The following is a 24804-nucleotide window of genomic DNA, read 5'->3' on the forward strand; positions in this document are numbered from 1 at the left end:
CTTCCTTAATTCTCTTAATGGCAGCGTCATCCTTCAAGGCACCCAGGCCTCACACCTTGGTCATCATGGACACCGTCCTACCCGGCCTGTTGCACGTGCTCTGTTTCCATGTCCTACTGTTCATCTCCTGGACATATTTTGTTTCCACTCCTTCCCTTTCACTCCCAGTCCCTCTACCTCAAAGTCAGGCTGCTGACTGTCTTGCCCGGACCATTCCAGTACTTTGCCAGTTTGACGCCACGTCTGTAGAACTTTCCTAGGCCAAACCATTCTATAGGCTGCTGCCAGTTTATTAGTCTTTAAACATGGCTTAAAGCACTCCTTTCAATGGCTTCACACTGACTACAGAAAAAATGTCAAAATTACATCAGGCCATCTGAGGCTTGTCTGATCCGGCTGCAGCATGCGACTCTGAGCTTACCTCCCCCTGAGCAAGTGACTATGAAAAGCACATTCTTTGGGATTCTGTAGCCCTGAGTTCCAATGCTGACTCTACAGTTTACTTACTGGGTGCTCTTGGGCAAATTTTTCTTTTAACCTCTCTGAGACTCAATTTCCTGACGTGTAAAGTTGGCATTCTATTCTGCTCTCATAGGGGTGTGGTGGGAACTGAAAGAGAGAGAGTGAAGGCTTGTGAAGATCAGAGAGAATGCATGCAAAGCATCTATACCTGCGAGTTCCACCACACCCTGCCTCCCAGCTTTGGGCTTCTGCTCACATAGCAACAACATTCACTCATCTAAACTCAACCCATGCTCCAGACCCAGTCTATGTATCACCTCCTCCAGAGGAACCCCCCGATCTCTGTAGCAGGAAAATACCTGGTGTACCACTCCTGTAGCATGTTTTGTCCCTTTCACTTAGGTTACTAGTGTGTATAATAATGATAACAGCTAATAGTTATTGCACGCCTACCATGTGCCACGAATTTTATATTTATTACCTCATTGAACCCTCACAACACCGTGAGATATTACTGTTCTATATCCTCATTTACGCTGCAGGAAATAGACCCACAGGGAGGTTAGATAATCATTCAAGATCACACACGTAGTAAGTGATAAAGCCAGGAAGTCTGACACCAAAATCCAGTACTTAACCACAAAGCTTGGTTGCCTTGTCTCTGTTATTGGGCTTTTGGAGGCAGAATTAATGTCTTATTCCACCTAATCTGGGGGCATGCACGGAACAGGGAGAACATTAAACACAGTATATTCACTGGGGCTCCCACATCAATAGCCCCAGTCTCACTCTCTCTGCTGAGGCCCCCAGAGACACCTGACAGTCTCCCACCAGCTTTCCACCTGGTTGAGGCACCTGTCACTCAATATGCCACAAACTCCACTCATTCTCGTTCCCTCCAAAGGCTTGTCCTTTTCATCTCTTCATAACTGGCTTCTCCATCTATCCAGATGCCTCAGAATTATATTAACTCCCACCTCTCCCTTGCCGCCCACCTTCAATTATTATATGAGTCTGGTACATTCCAGCTTCTATATAGCTTTGAATCCATTCCTTCGCTCCATCTCCACCATCACTGTGCTAATTTAATCTCTCAGTAACTCTCAGTCTTACAGGGAAAAAAATGAATCTATGACTTCATTCCTGAGGGGGCAGGTCTAAAGGCGTTCTTTTCCTAAGAGTAAAATGACAACCCTTTGGGATTTATGAAATATATTTCTTCTTAATAGCATAAAACATTTCTTTTTATGTACTATCTCTTCATCTCCCCAAATCATTGTGCAGCAGGAGAAATAGTGGCAGACGAGCAGCATGTGATTGATGTTAAGTGAAAAGTGGGTTGAATGGAAGTGCATTGCTCTCGAGAGGGCCTGGGCTTTGGGGTCAGGCTGCCTGGGTTTGAATTCCAACTCTGCCTTCCATCTGGGGGAGCCTGGGCAAACTGCTCACCTTTCTAAGCCACAGCATCCTTTTCTGTGAGATGTGGCTGGTAATAGTACTTCTCCCATACGGTTACGTGTGGATTTAGTAAGAAAATCCACTTAAAGAGCTCAGCGTAGCACCTGGCACATTGGAGGTATTCAGTGTTATCCATTAATCATATTAATTGTAACCTCAGATATGGGGAGGTCACATTGTAGACCTCAGGCAGAACAAGGAATTTTTTAAGTTCTAACCCTGTGTTCAATGTATGACAAAGCTTCCACTCCTCCAAACAAGGAATTTCATTTCCTTTCAGCCTCTCTTAGTTCTACACACTAGAATCACCGGGGAGCTTTACAAACTCCTGCCACTTGGACCTACCCCAAGAGCATCTGACTTAATTGAGTGGAATGCAACCCAAGCACTGGGATTTTAAAATCTCCCCAGGTGTCTCTAATGTGCAGTCAAGGTCAAGCCACACTGGTCTTGGCAAGGCCTGGGGGCATGTGTATATCTTGTCATAGGATGCAGGCAGAGGAGTGTCTGTGGGCAGGAGAAGGGTCATGAGCCCTGTATCCTAGAGACAATCGTTGTACTTGCTGGAGACACAGAAGTGTCAAAAGAGCAAGACATCAGCTGCAGACATTGAGAAACCGCAGTCAAGGTTCTATTTGTTCTATGGCTGCAAAAATTGTCAAACGTTCAAGATACAAAATAAAAGCTAAAACAAAAACCACTTTAATCTTTTGGTGTAATCCAACTGTTGATGACCCATTATTCCTGGAGGCACTGGCCACCACCGGATCAGGTGACCTACATCCCTCCCTCCCCTCCCTCCTCCTCCCCAACATCTCCGGTGAGGCAGGACTCTCTTATGAGAATCATCTGGAAAGAAGCAAAACCCAGGGTAAGGTTTTTTTGATACTCACCTGGTGGATATTGAAAGTATTGGCTTTGTTAAACCTTGTAGACCCTTTAAGCAACATTAGAAAAGGTGATCCGTTTAAACTGCAGCCTCCCAGGGACACATCTCTCTTGGTGGATTTACTGGCCAAATCTAGGACTTCGGGACTCTCTGATAATCTGGAATGAGGGCAGAAACGAACGCTGACATATCAAGGAAGACGCACTAGCAGGGAGGATTTGTTTCAAAACTACACATTCTTACTGTCCTGATTTCTGGGTAAACTTTCATCTCCTCCCCGTACAGGATATCTAGAGGAAATACTAAGCTCATAGCGGATGAGAATGTGCTGTACCCACCTCTGCTTTCCCTTAAATATCCAGCACCGTGCCTCGCCAGCAGAAGGCCCTGGGAAACTTTTATTGCCTTGAACAGCCAGTGTTGCAGCAAAGCCAGAATATTATAGGTCTTTGGAATGGGAGCCACATAGAAATATGAAAATGAAATATGCAGAGAGGACAAACACAGACACCGGATGACCTAGAATGACGGTGAACAACAGGAAACCTCAGAAGTGAGTTTGTGGAAGGATTTATCTCACTGCATTTCAGTAGGAAAATCTCACGGGTAAATCTACTTTATCTGATGATTATCGCTGAGCCCTGATGGCAGCTCACAAGCTCCTAACAGGCTGCCTAAGGCTCATGACCAGTCCTGGGCTCTCCTTCTGCCCAGGGGAGAGTTTTGCTCTTATCTAAAAAGGGCCATAATCTGAAAGTAAATTTTAATTAAACCTTTTCCAAGGTTGTGTTCCAAGGCTGCTCTTACGGAGGTAGGATGAGCCCAGAAGCTTTCAGTTAGTTTGCTTTTAATGTGTGGATCGTGCCAAAGAGGGCATCTTGAAAGTCAGCGGGATGAGAGCAGCGTGCAGCCCGCCACGACAAGTCCCCTGGGTCGCAGGCCATTCTCATCAGCTGTACACGCACAGAAAACGGCACCCACCTCTGGATGAAAACATTGCTGATGCAGCCCTCAAAATAACTCCCGCCCAGACGCAAGGATTGCTGGGAATTTGAAAAGCCTGGCAGCCTTTGGTTATTTTTCAGAGGCTGGTCATCAATGAGGAGCCGGAGCCTAAAAAAAGAGGAGGAAAACAAAACAGGAGTGAGAACAGCTGGGGAAAACGATTCTTGCCAGGTGGGGCAACTGAGTGTCTTTGATTCAGACTCAAAATCTTTTACCTGAAATAACTCATTAAACTATTTTTAAAGAGCATTTCAAATTTTTTCACGTGTTTCTTTTTGCACATAACGTTTTTATTAAAGTACTCTACAGGCACACCTTGTTTTATGGCACTTCATTTTAAAAGTATGCTTTGCAGATATTGCAGTTTCTTACAAACTGAACGTCTGTGGCAACCCTGCCTCAAGCAAGTCTATTGACACCATTTTTCCAATAGCATTTGCTCACTCCGTGTCTTGGTGTCACATTTTGGTAATTTTCACAATATTTCAAACCCTTCACCAGCAAAAAGATCACAACTCCCTGAAGGCTCAAATGATGGTTAGCATTTTTTAGCAACAAAGTATTTTTTAAGTAAGGTATGTACATTGGGTGTTTTTAAAGACATCATGCTATTGCACACTTAACAGACTACAGTATAGTGTAAATATAACTTTCATATGCACTGGGAAACCAAAAATTTTGTGTGGCTTGCTTTATTGTGATGCTTGCTTTATTGTGACATTTGCTTTATTGTCGTGCTCTGGAACCGAACCTGCAGATATCTCCGAGGTGTGCCTGTATATGTACAGAAAGCACACGTCTTAAGTGCACAGCTCAATGAATCTTTGAAATGTAAAAACACCAACATCGCCAGAAGCAGAACCAGCCAGCACCCCAGGCACCCCGCCTGGGCTCCCTTTCATCTCTAGCTTTCCTCCCCCTCCAAGAGTAACCACTATCCTGAATTCTGATAGAATAGATTGATTTTGCTTGCTTCTGAATTTTGTATAAATGAAAGCATGGGAGACAAACTCCTTCACATGTGACCTGTTTCGCTTGGCCTTTAGTGCAAGGTTTATCCGTGTCGTCGTGCACAATTGTAGATCTTTCATTCTCATTCTCCCATTTCATTCTCCCATTTTGAATGTACCTCAATTTACTTATCCATCCAACTGTTGATTTTTTAAATGAGAAAATTGATACAAAACCAGGAAGAAGGCCAAGATTTACTAGTAAAATAGTGTCAATGCTAAGGACAAATATTTCTCAGAAGAGATACTAGAAGATTCCATTAAACGAAATAAAGTAAAATTCTTAGCGTTCTGGCAGAAGAGCCATTCCACTCACCCAGAGTTGTCGCTTATTATGGACACGTAATGCAGTAAACCATCCATGTACGTCTGTGGAGATGTGAAAATTGGGCTGCTGCTGTCCCTGGGGCTCAGTTCAATGTGGCCATCTTCCAGGGTGACCTGTAGGCTGCTTGCCTGAAATCATCACAGAATGTACCCATCAGTGCAATCCATCTGCATTTAATGATTATGAATGTATTAATACTGAATATATGATCAAAACTAGGTACACAGGATGTTTTGACCCCAATGTTTTGACTTTGCTATTTTGATCTAAAGATTATTTTTGAATATTTGGACTCCATGTTTATGAATATAAAAATCTTAAGCAAATTATTCCAACACTGATGAATCTGTCAAAAGCATTTTATGGACCTACATTCATAAACCACCTTAATTTCTCCATCAATTTTTTTTTAAATAAATTGATCCAGGCATTCCTTTTTTTTAATTTTATTTATTTAATTGATTGATTGATTGATTGACTGGCTGCATTGGGTCTTCGTTGCAGCATGCAGGCTCTTCGTTGCGGCACGTGGGCTTCTCTCTAGTTGTGGCTTGCGGGTTTTTCTCTCTCTAGTTGTGACACGCAGCCTCCAGGGCACGTGGGCTCTGTAGTTGTGGTGTGTGAGCTCAGTAGCTGTGGCATGGCGGGCTTAGTTGCTCCATGGCATGTGGGATCTTAGTTCCCTGACCAGGGATCAAACCCGCATCCCCTGCATTGGAAGGCAGATTCTTTACCACTGGACACCAGGGAAGTCCCTTAATTTCTCCATCAATTATACAAAACAGTTAAAATATTTCTAAATTTTCCTATTTTCACTTTCATTTTGCTGAAGTTGTTTTCATCAGCATCGATGTTCTTCTGAATACATTTTTACAACAAAGACTTGATTCATCAATTTTTTTTTCATAGATGATTACAACAATAGCTTCTCTTCAGTCACGAATTTTTTACTTTCGGATCCTAATTTCTAGGAGGTTCAATTTTCCAATGTCAAACTCTGAAGATCCAAATTTTGGCAAGATGATTTGATTCTTTCTGTCAATTCTTAATTTTTAAAAATGTGTGTAGTTTTAGCAGTTGTCATTTTAATTTTGTTAATTTTTTTTCCTACCAGGTACAATTTTTGCAGTTTTCAACCAGATGTGATTCGTCAGTGAGCTTTTAGCCTAAAACAATTTTTATAGTGTGTGGTTGTAGCCATTGTCAATTACACTTTATGTTGATTTTTTTTTCAATTGGCAATATTCATTATAAACTGGATAAAAGAAGGCTAACTGAAATGTATTCCTTAGCTAATCCATTAAGAAGTTGAGGGCAGTGTTCCTAGGATATTGGAAGGGTCCCTGCATTGTCCAGGATTGATCTCATCTTTTTTTTTTTTGATCTCATCTTTTGCTAAGCCCATTCTTCCCCCTGTTTTGGACCATTTTGTATATTGGGTACTAAGTGTCCCCACTCTTGGTAGAGGAAACAAGGAGTGTGTGTCAAAAGAGCTGGGTCAAAACATCCTGCTCTGATGGAAAAGCCACTCTCACAATCTAAATGTTGGCATGTGCTTTTTCAGGGGTATTTTTGTTTGTTTTGTTTTTAAAAAAAGATCTCGAACTCCTGATGAACAAAGATAGCAAGAGAGGAGAAGCGTTCTACTACGACATAACCACAGAGGCAGCTACGTCCTTCCTTTCAACATATACTAGTTGTCCGTTGTGCTGGCAATCCTGAAGAAACAAATCCAAGAAGAACAGTGTCCTACTTCTACTTCTATTTTAAAATCCCACTCGTTCCACCAGGCGATTTCTGAGTATTAGCTGACTTTTACGCCTACATGACCACACCGGCTAAATCCTCTTAAGTTATAGAATCTCTGTGGCTTGTTGTACAGGAACAAAGAGCAAAGGACCTTACTCTCTCCCATTCTGCGATGTAAATATTGTCCAACTAGCTGCTGCTGCTAAAAAAGGAATCTGAAGAGCTATCTTTTGTGGAATAACAAAGGAATAATGGGGGTACATTCTGATTTTTTTCTTAGATCTAAAAATTAAAGCTACATTATTACTTAGAACAGTTCTAATTCACCTTCACTCACAAAATGTACCCAAAAGAATGAAAATGAGTTCATGAATACACACAAATTCAATTCTGTAACCTATAATGTATTTTCTAAGCCTGATTTCTTTTAGGACCTACCCCAGGACGGGCAACAGCTTCCATGGTTGAAATCCACAATAGCATTTACTGTGTGATGATAGATAAAATGCCTAACAAATTTACTTTCAAAATCCCTCTATTATTTTTGACATCAAACCTTGAGTCAGGTTTAAATCTTGTTCAGTATTCATGCAATATTTCATACCCTTGTCTGATGATTTAATAAGATGCCACTGGGTTGAAAGGTCTGAAACCCAAAGGAGGCCTGGAAGTGGCTGGGCAACGGGAAGTCCAAATTGGTGAAGCTCAACTGCCCTCCCCTGGAGAATGAGGCAGATCGCACGAGCTGAAACGAAAACACGGAATAAATTACTGGCACTATAATCATGTCATGGCTGAAATACAGTATCTTAACCTATGTCACCTCACTGGAACCAATCCATGTGATCCACGGGAAGAAATAGTTTGCTTGTCTGCGTGATAATTTACCAATCATCTGTACGTTTTTGTGTGTACAGCTGGTATTCCTACTTTCCTAAAAATTTAATATGCAAGCCTAAAGAGGTTTTGCAAGTACGTGGGGAGTGTAATAAATGAACCAGTTCACAGTAACACTGTGTGCTACCAGAAAACGTCAAAAGTTGGTGTGTTAACGAATGCCAAGCACGGGTTAGCTGGGGAGCATTCCTCTGCACGGTTTTGAACTCTTCACTTACCTTCCAGTCTTCCGAGCACTTTTTTGTTACGCCCACAGTATCATTCAGTCTAACGACACCAGTGGTCTTCTTCAGGTTTTTCACGCAGCCTCGGAAAGCAGGTGTAGAAATGTTAAACCTGATGTGGGATTCGAGAAAAGGAAGAGATGGACCACAGCAGGCTTGACGGGGAACTGGAGCTGAAACACGGCGCTCATTCCCTACTACTACTCATCCACGAACAAGTACGTGTTTTACGGTTATCTCTTCTCATGGGATTTCTAGAATGCTACTTATTTTGTGATGTTAGGGAAATCTATTTCCTTTCTGTGTGATTTGCATTCTCAGCTTTAAAAGTGAACACAACAATGTTGACAGAAGAATGGCCAGTGTCCCCAAAAGGTATAGAGACACAGAAGATGTACAATATCTGGAATTGCTCCTCCATCCCCTCCCGGAGTCATGGTAATGCATCATGAATTAAAAGTATATTAATAGGGGCTTCCCTGGTGGCGCAGTGGTTGAGAACTTGCCTGCCAGTGCAAGGGACACGGGTTCAAGCCCTGGTCCGGGAAGATCCCACATGCCGTGCAGCAACTAAGCCTGTGCGCCACAACTACTGAGTCTGCGCTCTAGAGCCCGTGAGCCACAACTTTTGAGCCCACGTGCTGCAACTACTGAAGCCTGCGTGCCTAGAGCCCGTGCTCCGCAACAGGAGAGGCCACCACAGTGAGAGGACCGTGCACTGCAATGAGGAGTGGCCCCCGCTCGCTGCAGCTAGAGAAAGCCCACGCGCAGCAACAAAAACCCAACGCAGCCAAAAATAAAATAAATAAAATTTAAAAAAGTATATTAATAACTTAATATACTATAAATATTATATAAATATATATTCAATATTAATAACCTAATAAGTAACTTCTAAGAGCCAGAAACACTGTAGAAAACTTTTTGCTCTTTTTTTCCTGTCCACGTTTAAGTCAGCCACTGTAAACCCAGAAGAAACAAACTGTTACTTTTTGGTCCTAGTCAATTATGAAAAATGTAGCTTGGTATTTAATCAGTGCCAAGCTGGAACAATGGAAAGCATTGTCTGGCCTCGTATGCTGTATCCTCCACCTCCTAACTGTGCAAGCTGGGCAAGAGGTCATTGTGAGGATTAAACAAGTTAACATCCGGGAAGTGCTTGGAACCCTCCGTGGCATGTGGTCATGAACATGCACTCAGGAGGTGCTTCTAAGAGGTGCTGCTCTGAAGCCACGGACTCTGGAGCTAGGCTCCGTGGGTTTGAGTCCTGTCCCTGCTGCCTTCTCTGTGCTTCTGTTTCCTCGTTTATACAATGTGAATGTGGTAATCTGCTTCCCAGGGTTGTCCTGAGTTTAAATGAGATATTACGCGTTAACACACTCAAGTGGTAGCCGGTACAGAGCAAGGACTCAGTGTTGAGATGGCAGAGTCTGTAACTATCCCCATATCAGTGCATCATTATAACGAAGCAATTTCTAAAGCAGCTCTTCCTACGTGGCTGCTTTGACATTTCCCCTTTGATTTGACTTTTGGATCTGTCTGGAGCTGACGTCACATAAAAACATTCACACACGTGAAATGACTGAAGTCCGGGCAAATATTTGTGTTTCTTAAGCAAATGATGTACTAAGATAAACACAAAGCTGACTTCATTATAAATCCCTAAAGCAGCTCACTTTTCTAAATGGAAAGGGGTTTTCCTTCATTTTTATTCAATTCATTATAAAGAGTTGAGCTACATGTAATATGCATAAAATTAAATTTCATTAAAAGGAAAAGGAAGAAATGAATCCTCACTGGCATTACAGCACGAGCTTGATTATTTTATAAAGTTGGCTTCCTGCCTCAGGAAAGGAGGAAAGTTGATATCCATTGCTGGAGCTTGTCTATTTATATATATATTTAGATCCATTCTCTCTTGGGTTTCAACATGTTTTAGACTCATCAACATCTCCTGATTCCTTTTTTCCATAAAGCATAGGTTGGAGGAAGAATAAGGTGGCAGAAGAGTAAAGGGGAAAGAAAGGCCACCGCCAGATATGGAGCGCATGTTTTGTGCAAGGTACTATTACCTGATCCTCACAATAACCTTTCGAGGGAGATATTTTCTTACCTGACATTATTAAGCACTTATCATGTGCCAGGCACTGTGCTAACTCCTTTACTCTGAATCTCACAACCACTCTAAGAGTTAGACCACCACTATGCCCACGTTACAGATGTACAAGGAGGCTTGGGAAGGTTAAGTGACTTGCACGAAGTCATACAGCAGGAAGCGGGCAGCACTGGGATCTGTATGGACAGTGTGTTGCACAAACTTGTGTGACTTGAAGCCCTTGCTCTTTACGCTTATACGGTTGCGTACCCACAGCACTGGAATGATCCCGACTCTTTCCTTAAGGAACAGTTATCTACAGCAGAGGTGTTAAGAGGAAAGATTTATTTCCACTATTTTCTGATGTGTTCTCGTTACTCTGGCTCATCTGAGGGCCTAGAGTTCCACGTTTACTCCAGGATTCTGGGTCTGAGCACACTTGCTAGAGGAACATGACTGCGGAGGAGTGTAGGCTGTGGTATGAATGGGTTAGTACGCTGGGGTATGTGTACACACCATGGGCCAATCGGGTCACAAAGGCTTAGCCAGGTTCAACCTGCCGTGGGCAGATCTCAGAGAGCATAAGAGCAAAATCTAATCCCAAACTCCATGCTGGGTATCAGTAAATGCCCAACAGATCCTTGCCTGATGTTTACTTTTTGAATTATTTTCATGTTAATGTTATACTATTATACTCTGTGATGCAATGATGTAGGTCCGCAGGAAGTATTTCTTGTTGGTCTGAGGCCCTCTGGCATTATTAGGGAGGATTTGCTCTTCTCATGGGAAGCAGATGGTATTAACAGATTGTGACTTCTGACTGTAATCCTAAACAAGGCATTCCAAGATCTGGGTCCCCATTCCCAGAAGGTACACTACAGGGAGAGAGGAGAAAACACCACACCCACAAGCTCTCTTGTCAAAGCTACTGTATTTAGAGATTACACGAGGCTTGCTTCTCTCCACATTAGGTTCAAGCACTGACTGTCTTCCACTAATGCCAGCGGCTGGGGCATCTCCTTCCTTTGAAAGAATTGCTGGGTTCTCAGGAGAAATCCTCTGTGACCCACGTCAGAGGGGGTTCTCAGGACTCTGAACCATCAAGGACGGCACCAGAGGTATGAAGCAGGGCCAGAAACAGCTGAATGTTGTTTAGCATGTTACTTATGAGAGAGTAAAAGCTCAGTGAAATCTTTCAATTGGCCTCTGTCTCCTGTACGTTCCATGTCATCGTGGTTTGAATCAAAAATCGAAGTATAAACTTGGCCAGAAAAAGGAAACAGTCCCTGTTTGGAAGACCTTAAAACAAATGACTAGGAAAATTCTACATGTCTATCTGTACATATACGTATAACGATATCCATGTGTATTTCTTTAATGGACAGAGATAAAAAGTCAAAGAAAGGTTGAGTGTTGACTTAACCCAAGGTCACCCCGCTATTTGGTGGCTGAGCCGAAACTAGAACCATTTCTTTGGATCCTCACCCACTACTTTCCTCTAGTAAACCTTGCTTAGTTGTCACCCACATTGCTGTCTGTGGACCTTCTGCTGACACCACACAGAGGCAAACCACCAACCAGTGGCTCTCGTATTGCCACTGAGAATCCCTCACGGCTCTGGGAGCCCACCTGCCCGCCTAACCTCAATGGCCACCTGTTCCCAAGCTTCGTTCATCCTTTCTCCAGCCTGGTCTTCTCTGCAAAGGTCCAGGCCTTCTGTCCAACCCCTTCTGGGCATCTCCACCTGCTGTCTCCTGGGCTCCTGGGACTCAGCCTGTCTGAGACTGAACTCACTGACCTGTTTCTCTGCTGGTGCTGGCCATCTGTCCAAGCGCTAGATCAAAGCCCAGGTATCCCTCTTGAGTGCTCCCCGAACCCAAGCAACCATTTAGCACTGCCCATCCACTGCCCTAAGTATATTGGGAATCCACTTCCTTTTCCCCATCTGCGCTGTCATTTCTGTGGTCGGGCCACCCGCCTCTCTCACCTCTGTTACACTCATCTTCCAACCTTTCTACCTGCCTCTGCCTTTTTCCTCTTAATCCAATCTCCTTCCCTGCACCAGAACAAGCTACTGAAAACCCAAATCTGATCATGTCCTTTCTCTGCTGAAGTCCCCAGTGGTTTCTTACTGTGACTTTCAAGATCCTCTGCGGTCTGGCCCCTGCTTCCCACACCAGCCATGTGTGGCATCCCTGGCCTGCTTCATGGTGTTCTCTTGAGAGTTCACACTTTCTCCGGTTCTTATCTCCTCACATACGTTGACTTTCATATGTCAGTGTCTTTCAGGTCTAGCCAGAGACCACTTTCCTGATACCCCAACTGGGTGGGTTCCCTCCCCGGGCCTTCTATCACCCTGAGCTTCCCCTCTGATGGCACTGGCCTCATTCTACTGTCTCCCTTCCACTATACTTGAGGCTCTGCCCTGTTCGTCGTTGTCATCCCAACACCGACCACACTGCCTGATGTCACTAGGCCCCCAGTGAGTGCTTGTGTAATGAACAAATAAATGATAGCCTCAGATGTGTGCCATGGTGCTACCTGAGGTTACTCTATTTATTACACTTAATTGAATAAAACCAAGATTATTGGCCATTCATAACTAGCTATTCATGGTTGAATTGCTATTTAATACTGATGATATTAAATATTAATATCACCTCTTTGGCTCTCAATTTCTTCATTAAAGTTCAGAGGTTACATACCATGATCTGCACGGTCCCTTCCACTTCAAGAAATCTAGGGAGTAAAGATATGCACTCCCAAACTCTATCGAAGTGCTGAACTCTCTCACACGCATTTCTGTCTTGGGGGGCAACCCCTAATGACTGTAACACAAAGATTAGCGCCTCCGTCCTGAGGCTGGACAGCTGCTCAAACATATTAGGAATTGAGAAGAAAGAGCGCCTTTGCACAAGACCTCATACATCACACCTAGTGCTCCTTCCAACTGACTAATAACAGCAAGAGTTAACTCACCTCAGATCTCGTATGAAAGTAATCATCACCAAATGTTTGGGAGTGCTCTTAGCTTAGTCATGAGGCTGTACCACACACATCATTGTCAGCTATCTAAAAGCCTTTTTTATAGGATGCGAACAGATTAATAAAATGTAAAAGTTATTTTTAAATGTATCCTCAAAGTGGTGTTCGTTTTTCTCATTCAGATTAAGCTTTACATCCATTCAAAGTAATTTAATTCATTCATGTATTCATTCATCCGAGAAACAGTTAGGCCCCTAGTCCATGCTCAATAAACGTAAGGGGGTGGGTGATACAGATGTGCCTTCCATCCTAGGAGGTACTTCCTGAAGGAGTGGCCCCAGCTTTCAGTGTCCAGGGCCACCTGTCAGGCCAGGGGGCTACCTGCGCTCTCCTCTGTGTCTTCAAGGGCCCCAGGCCACAGTCCCTGTTCTTACTGGCAGTGTTGTCAACACCAAGCCTACTCCTCGTGGATTCTCTCCTCCCAGGAATGACAATGGGGGGGTGGCACACAATTCCCCCCCTGCCCCCCCACCGCCTCTTTCAAATGGCCAGTCCCGCTATCCAGTATTCACAGCCTGTTTTACTCTGTTGGCTAACACTGTTAATACTGAAAAGTTAATTCTTTGTGTTTGTTTTTTGCTAGAATTAAAAAAAGGTAGACCCCACCACTTCCCTGGTGGCGCTGTGGTTAAGAATCCACCTGCCAGTGCAGGGGACTTGGGTTCAAGCCAGGGAAGATCCCGCATGCCACAGCGTAACTAAGCCCATGCGCCACAACTACTGAGCCCGCGAGCCACAACTACTGAGCGCACGCACTGCAGCTACCGAAGCCCGCGCACCTAGAGCCCATGCTCCGCAGCAAGAGAAGCCACCGCAATGAGAAGCCTGCGCACTGCAAGAAAGAGTAGCCCCCGCTCGCCGCAACTAGAGAAAGCCCACACGCAGCAACGAAGACCCAACGCAGCCAAAAATAAATAAATAAAATCTATGTTAAGAAAAAGAAAGACTAATCAGTAGCAGTCATAACTCTTAAGAGAGGTGATCTGCTTCTTTAAAAGAAAAAAAATCATCTTACCTTTCCCTGATTGAAATTGGAATTCCTCCCAGATAATATGTGCTGAAATCAAATATATCACCTTCAATTTTAATGCTTTGAGAATCCACGTTTATCCGCATAAGTTTCTGGGTTTTTCCAATTTTGATCAGAATCTGAAATAAAGGAGAGATGAATCAGCAAGCAATGAGAGATAAAAGAATCCTATTCACAGTGGTTCAGAGCTATTATGTGTTTGCCTTCCTTCAGGTTCATTTATATACATGGTACATATACATGGGCGCTGAGCAGTAGCTCATTTGCATAAAATTATACTATTAAAACACTTAAATAGAAATGTGTGCTTTTTTTTTTTTTAATTTTGTTATTTTGTTATTTTTGGCTGTGCCGTGCGGCTTGCGGGATCTTAGTTCTTCGACCAGGGATCAAAACTGTGCCCTCGGCAGTGAAAGCGCAGAGTCCTAACCATTGGACCACCAGGGAATTCCCAAAATGTTTGCATTTGAAATTAATCATGTTTTATCTGTGCCACACAGATGTTACATATTTCATGCCCAAAATGTTCAGATTTTAAAAGGATGTGTCTCTCAGTTAATAACTATAAGTTCATCTGGTAATAGAAAAGGGTTCTGAGCACTGACTTAAAGGACTAAGAACATTTAACAATTCAAATAAACAGACTCGAAGGATATACCAAATGATCTCTCCCGTCGTTTATGATGCCTCTAATTCCTTTTTCTTTTGGTTGCTCTGAATTCAGTTTGTATTGCACCACGAGACTGCCATCTTCTATATTTAGAGATATGAAGCGATCCTAGAGCATGGAAACAATGTAGATTACCACAAGACTCGGGAAGAGCTAGAACGCTGGAACCAGGGATGCTCTCAAATTCCAGACTGCTCTCAGCTTCAGCTGCCTCCTTAGTCCGAAGGAACAATAGTGCTGTAATATCCAACTCCGAGGACGGGTATGACGGTTAAATCTTGCAAATCATGTTAAACATCATATACAGTGGTTGGCACACAGGAAGGAAACAATAAATGCTAGCTATTGTCATGATTTTGTTTTATAACAATCTATAACCAGCATGCAAAAATGGAAACTGAAAAGCTACAGATCATTAATATCATCTGAAAATATGACTGCTACCTGTTGGAGAGAGGTAGGGTCTTCCTCAAACCCCAAACATTTTCCACCATGTGTTTTCTGACATATTCCTATGTCTCCTCTAGCTTTCACTTAAGTGTTGCTTGGGGACCCCAAATAGGGCCTCTTTCCTCCCACTACTCTCTTTGCCTTGACAATCAGTCACTTCTGTGGTTCCAATTCAGGTGTGCCCATGAGCCCAAATATTTTTCTCCAGCCTAGACCTGTCTTTTCAGGGCCAGGTCTGTACATCTGATTGCCTAACTGCTATTGCTTGCATGCCTCACAGATGTCTAAAATTCGGAATATCTCTAACAGAACTTATGATCTACATGACTCCCAAGCCTGTCTCTCTGCCCTTCACCCTGTTCTCTTCTTCTTTCTCTCTCTCTCTCGTCACTGATCACCTTGCTGAGACAGCCACAAGCCTACTAGGGGTCATAATTGCATCCCCATCATGGTGTAAGGCACATACTTGAGCCAACCATTTCCTTAGCGGAAGGGTAAGCTGAGGAATGTCTGGTATAGGACTTGAAAGTTGGCTCTTATACAGTTTCCTAATGAGACTCTCTTTGAAGTCTACTGCCAGAGTCCTTACCTAAAAGGAAAATCAGTCCTTATCTGGATCCTAAACCTTGCTCTTAGAAGCCAGTGAGGGTTCATCACACTCATAGATAATAGAATAGCATCAACTCATCCTACTTAACAGCAGCACTGGAGACAATTTTCTCTTATCTGGTTATTAATGGCATTTCATAAGTTTTCTTCTACTATAAGTAGTATTTCTGGTTCTTAGTCTCCCAGAACTTCAAAATGTAATACAAAGAAGACCTTGTTCTGGAAAACAACTGCCTTGCTCTGAAGATGCTGTGTGACTGCTCAGCTCTCTGCATTCTTCAGGCAGGTCAGGACCTCCCCAAACCATCAGAACTGGTTCAGCCTTGGAATCTCCTGAGGGGTCCAGACCAACCCCAGAGAGGAGAGTTGGACCAGGTCTGTGTCCCTGCCCTGCAGACAGAAGGGTCTGGTAAAATCCCAAGCTCCCTATCAATCCTACATTCTCAGACTGGAGATCCCACGGGCTGATCCACATTTCTCCACAAATACTACCTACGCAGCAGCTACAGAAGCACTCTACTCTCAGGAGAGGTTAAGTCCAGCACCATCTACCAGCAGATGGCGCTGACGATCACTCATAGAGTGTCACTTTTGGCCTTATCTAAACTAGGAGACTTAAGAATGGTCTCTAGGAACCTCAGCTGCTTGAAAACAGAGAAGCTTCCTAGACCTGGCAAGTCAAGGGTCAGACAGAGACAAAACCCCATACAGCCTGGAAACAGTCCGCCCAAGAATCAAACAGCAGGAGGTCAAACAGTCTAGCTTTCAGAGACCCCAGGAGGTCTTAACGTTTTTTAGGCAGAAAATAAGTAGATTACTAGGCAAATAGTAGTTTCCAAAGAATAAAACTGACAACACAAAAGAATGGGAAAGGGGCAATTTCTCCCACATTTTGGTGGCATCTTCTCAAATTCCGGATTACCTGCCTTACTAAAACACACACTCGCACAGGCAAAGAAAGTAGAATTGGGCCAAGGGAAAGAATGCAGCTAACATTTGCACATTGTTTTTCAGATCCATTGGTTGTTTGTAATAACCCAGTTACCCCCAAATTGCTCAAATGAATGGACATATTTGGTAGTATTTGGATGCTTGTTATAGATTACCTGGTTTTCCGCAAAGAACAGCAAACCTCTATCCACGGTGGTCTGGATTGTCTGTCCAAAGGTTGGGAAGGGAGCATTTGGTTGAGTTGGAACTCGAGCATAGCCTGTACCTTCAAAATAATTTTTGTCTGATTCTTCCTTTCTCCTGTCAACACCAATCATCATAAGTTAGAACACAGCAGCAAAGGACTGCCAGGAAAGTGTTCTTATTAATACGAGAGGAAAAGGGGAGCAAAGCCCATGCAATCGAGTTGTCATGATTGTGTTAAAGAAGAGGAAATATCTTTTTTTAAAAATTTTTGATGGAGTATAGTTGCTTTACAATGTTGTGTTAGTTTCTACTGTACAGCAAAGTGAATCAGCTATACATATACATATATTCCCTCTTTTTTGGATTTCCTTCCCATTTAGGTCACCACAGCCCACTATTTCTCCTGGATGTGCTCTTACACTCTATGATGATCAAACCCTAGCTCAACAGAGATACTATTCAGGAGTCCCTTTTGAAAATGTCTACTTAGGAAGATGTGGCCCAGCAGCTGAAGATCTTGCACTATAAGAAATTATTAACTTGAAATATAATTTTATTCTGAGTAGTAAATACTCAGTCTGTCTCGTATTAGAATCTTCCAAATCTTTTAAACTATAGGGTAGGTCAGGAGCTCAAGGCAGCAACTTTCAAATAGGTTCATATGCCAAAGTCATGGTGTACTTTATGGACCACGATTTTTTTGTTGTTTTTTGAAATTTACAGTAAATAAATAGTCTGTGCCTAAATCAGGTACCAACTAATGCTGAATATTTTGTGGTAGGAGGCACCAAAAATTGAAGCAAGATTTATTTTTTCAAAATCGAGAAAATTCTATAATCTAATATTTTATACAAATAAGGAAAAGACTTTTTCTTATTTAATTTATATTCCTTAAATATCAATTACACATATTTTATGTACTATAATTGCAAGCTACCGAAATCACAAAGAGACACCAGCTTATAGGTTTTATTTACCTTCTACAAGGCTCCACTTTTGTTGTGTTGAGATTGAAAGTCTTTTTGAAGTTGTACAAGCTCAGAACATTTTCATTGAGGTCATCTAATTCAATACAACCTTTGTATGGAGGGAATCTCAGTCTACTAGGAAGCTAAAAAAAACAAAACCAAAAGATCTTCCACTAATTGAACAAAGGACAATGAACAGGTTGACCAGGAAACAGTATAACCCCATCACTTTTAACCACCAACATAGCATAGGGGGTAAGCATGTGGACCCTAGAGCCAGATACTCTGGCTTTGCTATTTTCTAGCTGTCTGATCTTGGGCAAGTTATTCAACCTCTCTGTTTCAGTTTCCTCATCTGTGAAATAGGAATGATAGGGATGCTTGTTTAAGTTAATATACTTAAGCCTAGATCACTGCACATAAAAGAACTCATTAAGTGTTAGCCATTGTCACTGGATATCCTGTAAGAATACATAGTTAAATCCATTTTGTATATAATTGATTAAAACATCATTATGCCAAATTAAATTTTAAATATTTTCATTCCGTGAAAAAACATTCACACTTACTCTAAAATCAGATGGGTAACCTCCAACATAAAATACAACATTTTCAGGATCCAAATCGAGGAGCGTGTTGCTATCCCCACTATCCATGTCAAGGAACTGAGGTGTTTCCGGCTTACTGGATGTGGCTTTTCGGGTGTAATTAAGCCTTGCAAACTGATAAATTCTGTTTAAAAATAAATTAGATAATAAAGTTATATAAAAATGTATGAGAAGATGAAAGAAATCAAAGCCAAAATACTAAAAATGGGGTTCAGCAATGCATACAATGAAAGTTTGGTGAGTGTAGGTCAGATAAACAAAGAGCAGTAATCAATCAGACTCGCACCTCTGGAATTTCACCCGGTCCATAACTGCCTCCTGAGTTTCACTCTTGGTCAAGATCTGGCCCACTTGGAGTTCAGCCTCGCGTTCTCCCAGGTTGTAGACGCTCGTGAGCTGGCCATCTATAACTGCCATGCCTATGTAGTCCCTGGAGGCCTGGAGACAAAAAGGCCACCTCAGAGCACTTCACATACTGAATTCTCTCAACTTCCCATCCCAAGAGAGCGCGTTTCTAATAACTCACAGCTTTCATTCAGTTCACCCTGGGCAGACAGAATGAATGAGGCGCATGCTGGTATTAAGATAATACAGACAGCACAGTTAATGAACAATGTCTGGGCTGTTTTTGCTCACGTTATCATGAGGGCACTCATTTATCCACTCCTCCATTCTCTCAATATGCAAATATTTGCCAGGCACCTGACATAAAGATGAACCATATGCGGGTTCAGGCCTCCATTCCCTTTTGTTCTGGTAAGGAAGGTAAGCCATTTATGTTATTCCTGCCCCATACAAGGTCCCCTCAACACTCTGGCATGCCTGTTCACCCTATGTTATCACGGTCAGCTACGTATGTACCTTACTTCCCTGTTAGAATGTGAGCACCTTAAGGTAAAAACAAATTTTTGAAAACTGTGGTAAAATATATAACATGAAATTTACCATTTTAACCTGTTTTAAGTGTACATTAAGTACATTCAGGAAACAAATTTTTGTTTATCATAAATACAGGGTACGGTACCTAGTAGGTGTATGGTATAAATTTGTTGAAGGAACAGAGTCATGTGCATTTTGCCATAATACAAAGCAAAAAGTCATGTCATAAGAAAGTTACAAATAAAGTCCCAATACCTTGAAGCATGAACGGGTGACCAGTAATAGTGCTGATTTTAGGAATCCTTAAATACGAAGTCCACAGTGACAGCCAACCATTTCCTAATTGCCCAGAATTTTTGAGAACCATGTTTCAGGAATTTCTTTTCCAATCATGTATAATAATCTAGTCAGTGATTACCTTTTCCTCTGACACTTAGGTGGAATAGATGTATTTTAAGAGGAGGAATTAAAAGCTAAAATAAACTATTTGAAATGCCTGTAACAGTGGTGGTTTAAAGAATTTAGAATTATAGAGATGGGGCAACTGTATTTCTTACTAATGAGGCAGGAGAGGCTGCATTTCACTCCAGGCCTCATTCACAGATGGTCCCCACCCCAGACACTTGGAAGGATCTGCAGCTGCGCACCCTGAAAAGAGGACAGAGTCCAGTGCTATGAGGAAGAACTACTCTGATCTCCATGAAGCCTTGGTACTGCTGCCCTGGTTGTGAGGGGAGGGGTGCTGATCTTCAACCCCAGGTGTGGATGTGCTCACGTGTACACACGTGTGCCCACATGCTGGGCCCATCGGGCCAGGCCTCTAGATCCCCCAGCCAAGGATAATCGGTAATTGATGGGAGATTCCCCCGTGGAGCCATCAGAGGTGGCGGGATTTCCTCCTGCTGTGCCAATGGCAGTGACACAGTCGTGTCATGCATCTCAAAAACCGTATTCTGTTTTAAAAACAAGAGGAACGTCAAAGCAATACTTACAACTTTATTTCCGAGGTACATCACAAACATATTCTCGGTCCCCCCACTTTCTGTTGATTCAGGTCTTTGGAGAAACAAAGAAAGAGATGTGTATCCTTTCAAATCCTCCAGGTCATTTGGCAGCCGGACTTCCACTCCAGATTTACCATTGAACCTCATGGGGATGGCGACCTGCGAGGGACAAGATCCAGGGTGTTAGCTGTTCCAGATGAGGAAGGTGAGGGTGCTCAAGGTGGTGGCTTGTGACTGTGTAGCCGCTCCCAAGTTGCTATGATAGGGAGCAAAGGAGTGTGGATGCCTCCTAGGCCTGGAGTCCACACTCAGCTGCACGCGGAATAAAGCATTTGTGCTCTTCCTGCCTCAGCTGAGGGGCTTTGGGAAGCGCGTTTAGTCCTCTGTGCCAGCAACAATAATCATCATAATAAATTATTACTATTATTATCACTATGATGGTTATAATATTAATATTGTATTAACCCTATTGTTATAATATTTCTATCATAATAATAATATAATATATTAATACAGAGAATAATATGGGCTTTAGATAATATATTATTATAATATAGGGTATTATATTTATAGGGTTATAATACATATTAATAGGGTTAATATAATATTAATATTATAATCCTATTATTAATATATTATTATATATTATGGTATAATATAAAACTATATTATATGCAAAGTATTATTAATAATAGGGTTATGATATTAATGTTATATTAGCCTTACTAATATGTATTATATCCCTATTAATATATAAGATTAATATTATATAAATATAATAATAATTATTATTATTCCAAGCCTAGAAGGTTTTTGTGCAAATGAGCTAACATATATGGAAGCACTTAGCATGATGCCTGGCATAGAATAGATGTACAATACATCAAAAATATTTTTTAAAAAAAAGAACTCTTTAAGGAACCATTTGCCATTAACATATTACATGTTATGTCTGCATTTATTACAGGCATTCAGTCCTTGAAAATATGTGCATCAGGGTTCTCTAGAATACGTTTCTTAAACTCAGGGTGAAGGACTATTTTTTTCCCTCTACTCTGCCCTGGATCAATACTTTTATAAAATACATGAGAAATTAAATTACTAGAAAAATGAAATAAAGGAGGTATGCAAAATACACATCCACTGATCCCATGCTTGGATGCTGAAGCAATTCAAATTATTGAAAGTTTCTAAACATTTACTCTCAATTTTGTACTTATATATAACGGAGCAGTAATAAAAGTTCTCTGACTAGCTCTGGTCTTTGGACCCCCTTGGGTAGCTCTGCATTAAAACACAGAAAATAAATATTCTCTAACAATCCAAAGAATAACTCTAGGAATGATACTTACACCACCTCTACATTTTATCTCCCAAGCATTTAAGTATTTATGGAGGACCTTGTATATGCGAGGCATCAGGCAGGGGGGGCTTAGTGATGCATGCGTTGTAGTCTCTCCAAGGTGCCCATGACTGATGGAGCTCCCCTCCCCTACACTCACAGGCTCATTTTATGCCCTTCTCTTCTACTAGCCCTCTACCCTCCATATACCCCACACATCCTGAGTCTATGCCATGCCCTTCTGCTTTTTGTCACCTGGAAAACTCCTACTCATTAAAAAATTTTTTTAATTAAGAAAACATTTCATGGACAAGCCTCTTAGATAGCCTCATCCACCAGAGGGCAGATAGCAGAAGCAAGAAGAACTACAATCCTGCAGCCTGTGGAGCAAAAACCACATTCACAGAAAGATAGACAAGATGAAAAGGCAGAGGGCTATGTACCAGATGAAGGAACAGGATAAAACCCCAGAAAAACAACTAAATGAAGTGGAGATAGGCAACCTTCCAGAAAAAGAATTCAGAATTATGATAGTGAAGATGATCAGGATGTCAGAAAAAGAATGGAGGCAAAGATCTAGAAGATGCAAGAAATGTTTAACAAAGACCTGGAAGAATTAAAGAACAAATACCGAGAAGAATTAAAGAACAAACAAACAGAATTGAACAATACAATCACTGAAATGAAAAGTACACTAGAAGGAATCAATAGCAGAATAACTGAGGCAGAAGAACGGATAAGTGACCTGGAAGACAGAATGGTGAAATTCACTGCAGCGGAACAGAAAAAAGAAAAAAGAATGAAAAAAAATGAAGACAGCCTAAGAGACTTCTGGGACAACATTAAATGCAACAACATTTGCATTATAGGGGTCCCAGAAGGAGAAGAGAGAGAGAAAGGACCCGAGAAAATATTTGAAGAGATTATAGTGGAAAACTTCCCTAACATGGGAAAGGAAATAGCCACCCAAGTCCAGGAAGCAGAGAGAGTCCCAGGCAGGATAAACCCAAGGAGAAACACGCCGAGACACATAGTAATCAAATTGACAAAAATTAAAGACAAAGAAACATTCTTGAAAGCAACAAGGGAAAAATGACAAATAACATAAAAGGGAATTCCCATAAGGTTAACGGCTGATTTCTCAGCAGAAACTCTACAAGCCAGAAGGGAGAGGCATAATATATTTAAAGTGATGAAAGGGAAGAACCTACAACCAAGATTACTCTACCCGGCAAGGATCTCATTCAGATTCGACAGAGAAATCAAAAGCTTTACAGAAAATAAAAGCTAAGAGAATTCAGCACCACCAAACCAGCTTTACAACAAATGCTAAAGGAACTTCTCTGAGTGGGAAACACAAGAGAAGAAAAGGACCTACAAAAACAGACCCATAACAATTAAGAAAATGGTCATAGGAACATACATATCAATAATTACCTTAACGTGAATGGATTAAATGCTCCAACTAAAAGACACAGGCTCGCTGAATGGATACAAAGACAAGACCCATATATATGCTGTCTACCAGAGACCCACTTCAGACCTAGGGACACATACAGACTGAAAGTGAGGGGATGGAAAAAGATATTCCATGCAAATGGGAATCAAAAGAAAGCTGGAGTAACAATACTCATATCAGATAAAATAGACTTTAAAATAAAGAATGTTATAAGAGACAAGGAAGGACACTACATAATGATCAAGGGATCAATCCAAGAAGAAGATATAACAATTATGAATATATATGCACCCAACAGAGGAGCACCTCAATACATAAGGCAACTGCTAACAGCTATAAAAGAGGAAATTGACAGCAACACAATAATAGTGGGGGACCTTAACACCTCACTTACACCAATGGACAAGATCATCCAAACAGAAAATTAATAAGGAAACACAAGCTTTAAATGACACAACAGACCAGATAGATTTAATTGATATTTATAGGACATTCCATCCAAAAACAGCAGATTACACTTTCTTCTCAAGTGCGCATGGAACATTCTCCAGGATAGATCACATCTTGGGTCACAAATCAAGCCTCAGTAAATTTAAGAATATTGAAATCATATCAAGCATCTTTTCTGACCACAACGCTATGAGATTAGAAATCAATTACAGGGAAAAAAACGTAAAAAAGACAAACACATGGAGGCTAAACAATATGTTACTAAATAACCAAGAGATCACTGAGGAAATCAAAGAGGGAACCAAAAAATACCTAGAGACAAATTACAACGAAAACACAATGATCCAAAGCCTGTGGGATGCAGCAAAAGCAGTTCTAAGAGGGAAGTTTATAGTAATACAAGCCTACCTCAAGAAACAAGAAAAATCTCAAATAAACAATCTAACCTTACACCTAAAGGAACTAGAGAAAGAAGAACAAACAAAACCCAAAGTTAGCAGAAGGAAAGAAATCATAAAGATCAGAGCAGAAATAAATGAAATAGAAACAAAGAAAACAAAAGCAAAGATCAATACAACTAAAAGCTGATTCTTTGAGAAGATAAACAAAATTGACAAACCAGATTAGCCAGACTCATCAAGAAAAAGGGGGAGGACTCAAATCAATAAAATTAGAAATGCAAAAGGAGAAGTTACAACAGACACTGCAGAAATACAAAGCATCCTAGGAGACTACTACAAGCAACTCTATGCCAGTAAAATGGACAACCTGGAAGAAATGGACAAATTTTTAGAAAAGCACAACCTTCCGAGACTGAACCAGGAAGAAACAGAAAATATAAACAGACCAATCACAAGCACTGAAATTGAAACTGCGATTTAAAATCTTCCAACAAACCAAAGCCCAGGACTAGATGGCTTCACTGGTGAATTCTATAAAACATTTAGAGAAGAGCTAACACCCATCCTTCTTAAACTCTTCCAAAAAATTGCAGAGGAAGGAACATTCCCAAACTCATTCTACGAGGCCACCATCA

General features: G+C 41.5%; 1 protein-coding gene across 8 annotated transcripts in view; it reads right to left on the bottom strand.

Moving 5' to 3' along the window:
- LAMA3 (laminin subunit alpha 3) overlaps window positions 1-24804 on the bottom strand; it is a 241691-nt gene that overhangs the window by 17648 nt on the left and 199239 nt on the right. For 7 of the 8 annotated variants that reach the window (XR_014234427.1, XR_014234428.1, XM_082355461.1 and 4 more), the window contains 12 exons: window positions 20506-20676; window positions 18921-19072; window positions 18596-18758; window positions 18036-18169; window positions 17028-17172; window positions 14851-14970; window positions 14178-14311; window positions 8017-8134; window positions 7506-7646; window positions 5141-5280; window positions 3791-3922; window positions 2814-2967 (listed from right to left, as the gene is read on the bottom strand). Coding sequence is in view for 6 of the 8 variants with exons in the window: in XM_082355461.1 (XP_082211587.1) it covers window positions 2814-2967; window positions 3791-3922; window positions 5141-5280; window positions 7506-7646; window positions 8017-8134; window positions 14178-14311; window positions 14851-14970; window positions 17028-17172; window positions 18036-18169; window positions 18596-18758; window positions 18921-19072; window positions 20506-20676 (1704 nt within the window). In the remaining 2 variants the exon portion in view is untranslated. Of the gene's footprint in view, window positions 1-427; window positions 610-2813; window positions 2968-3790; window positions 3923-5140; window positions 5281-7505; window positions 7647-8016; window positions 8135-14177; window positions 14312-14850; window positions 14971-17027; window positions 17173-18035; window positions 18170-18595; window positions 18759-18920; window positions 19073-20505; window positions 20677-24804 lie in introns of those variants that run through there. The other variant, XM_082355464.1, reaches the window with a different exon arrangement.

Source organism: Balaenoptera borealis (genome assembly GCF_965194805.1).
Source record: "Balaenoptera borealis genome assembly, chromosome: 14".
NCBI classification, from domain to species: Eukaryota; Metazoa; Chordata; class Mammalia; order Artiodactyla; family Balaenopteridae; genus Balaenoptera; species Balaenoptera borealis.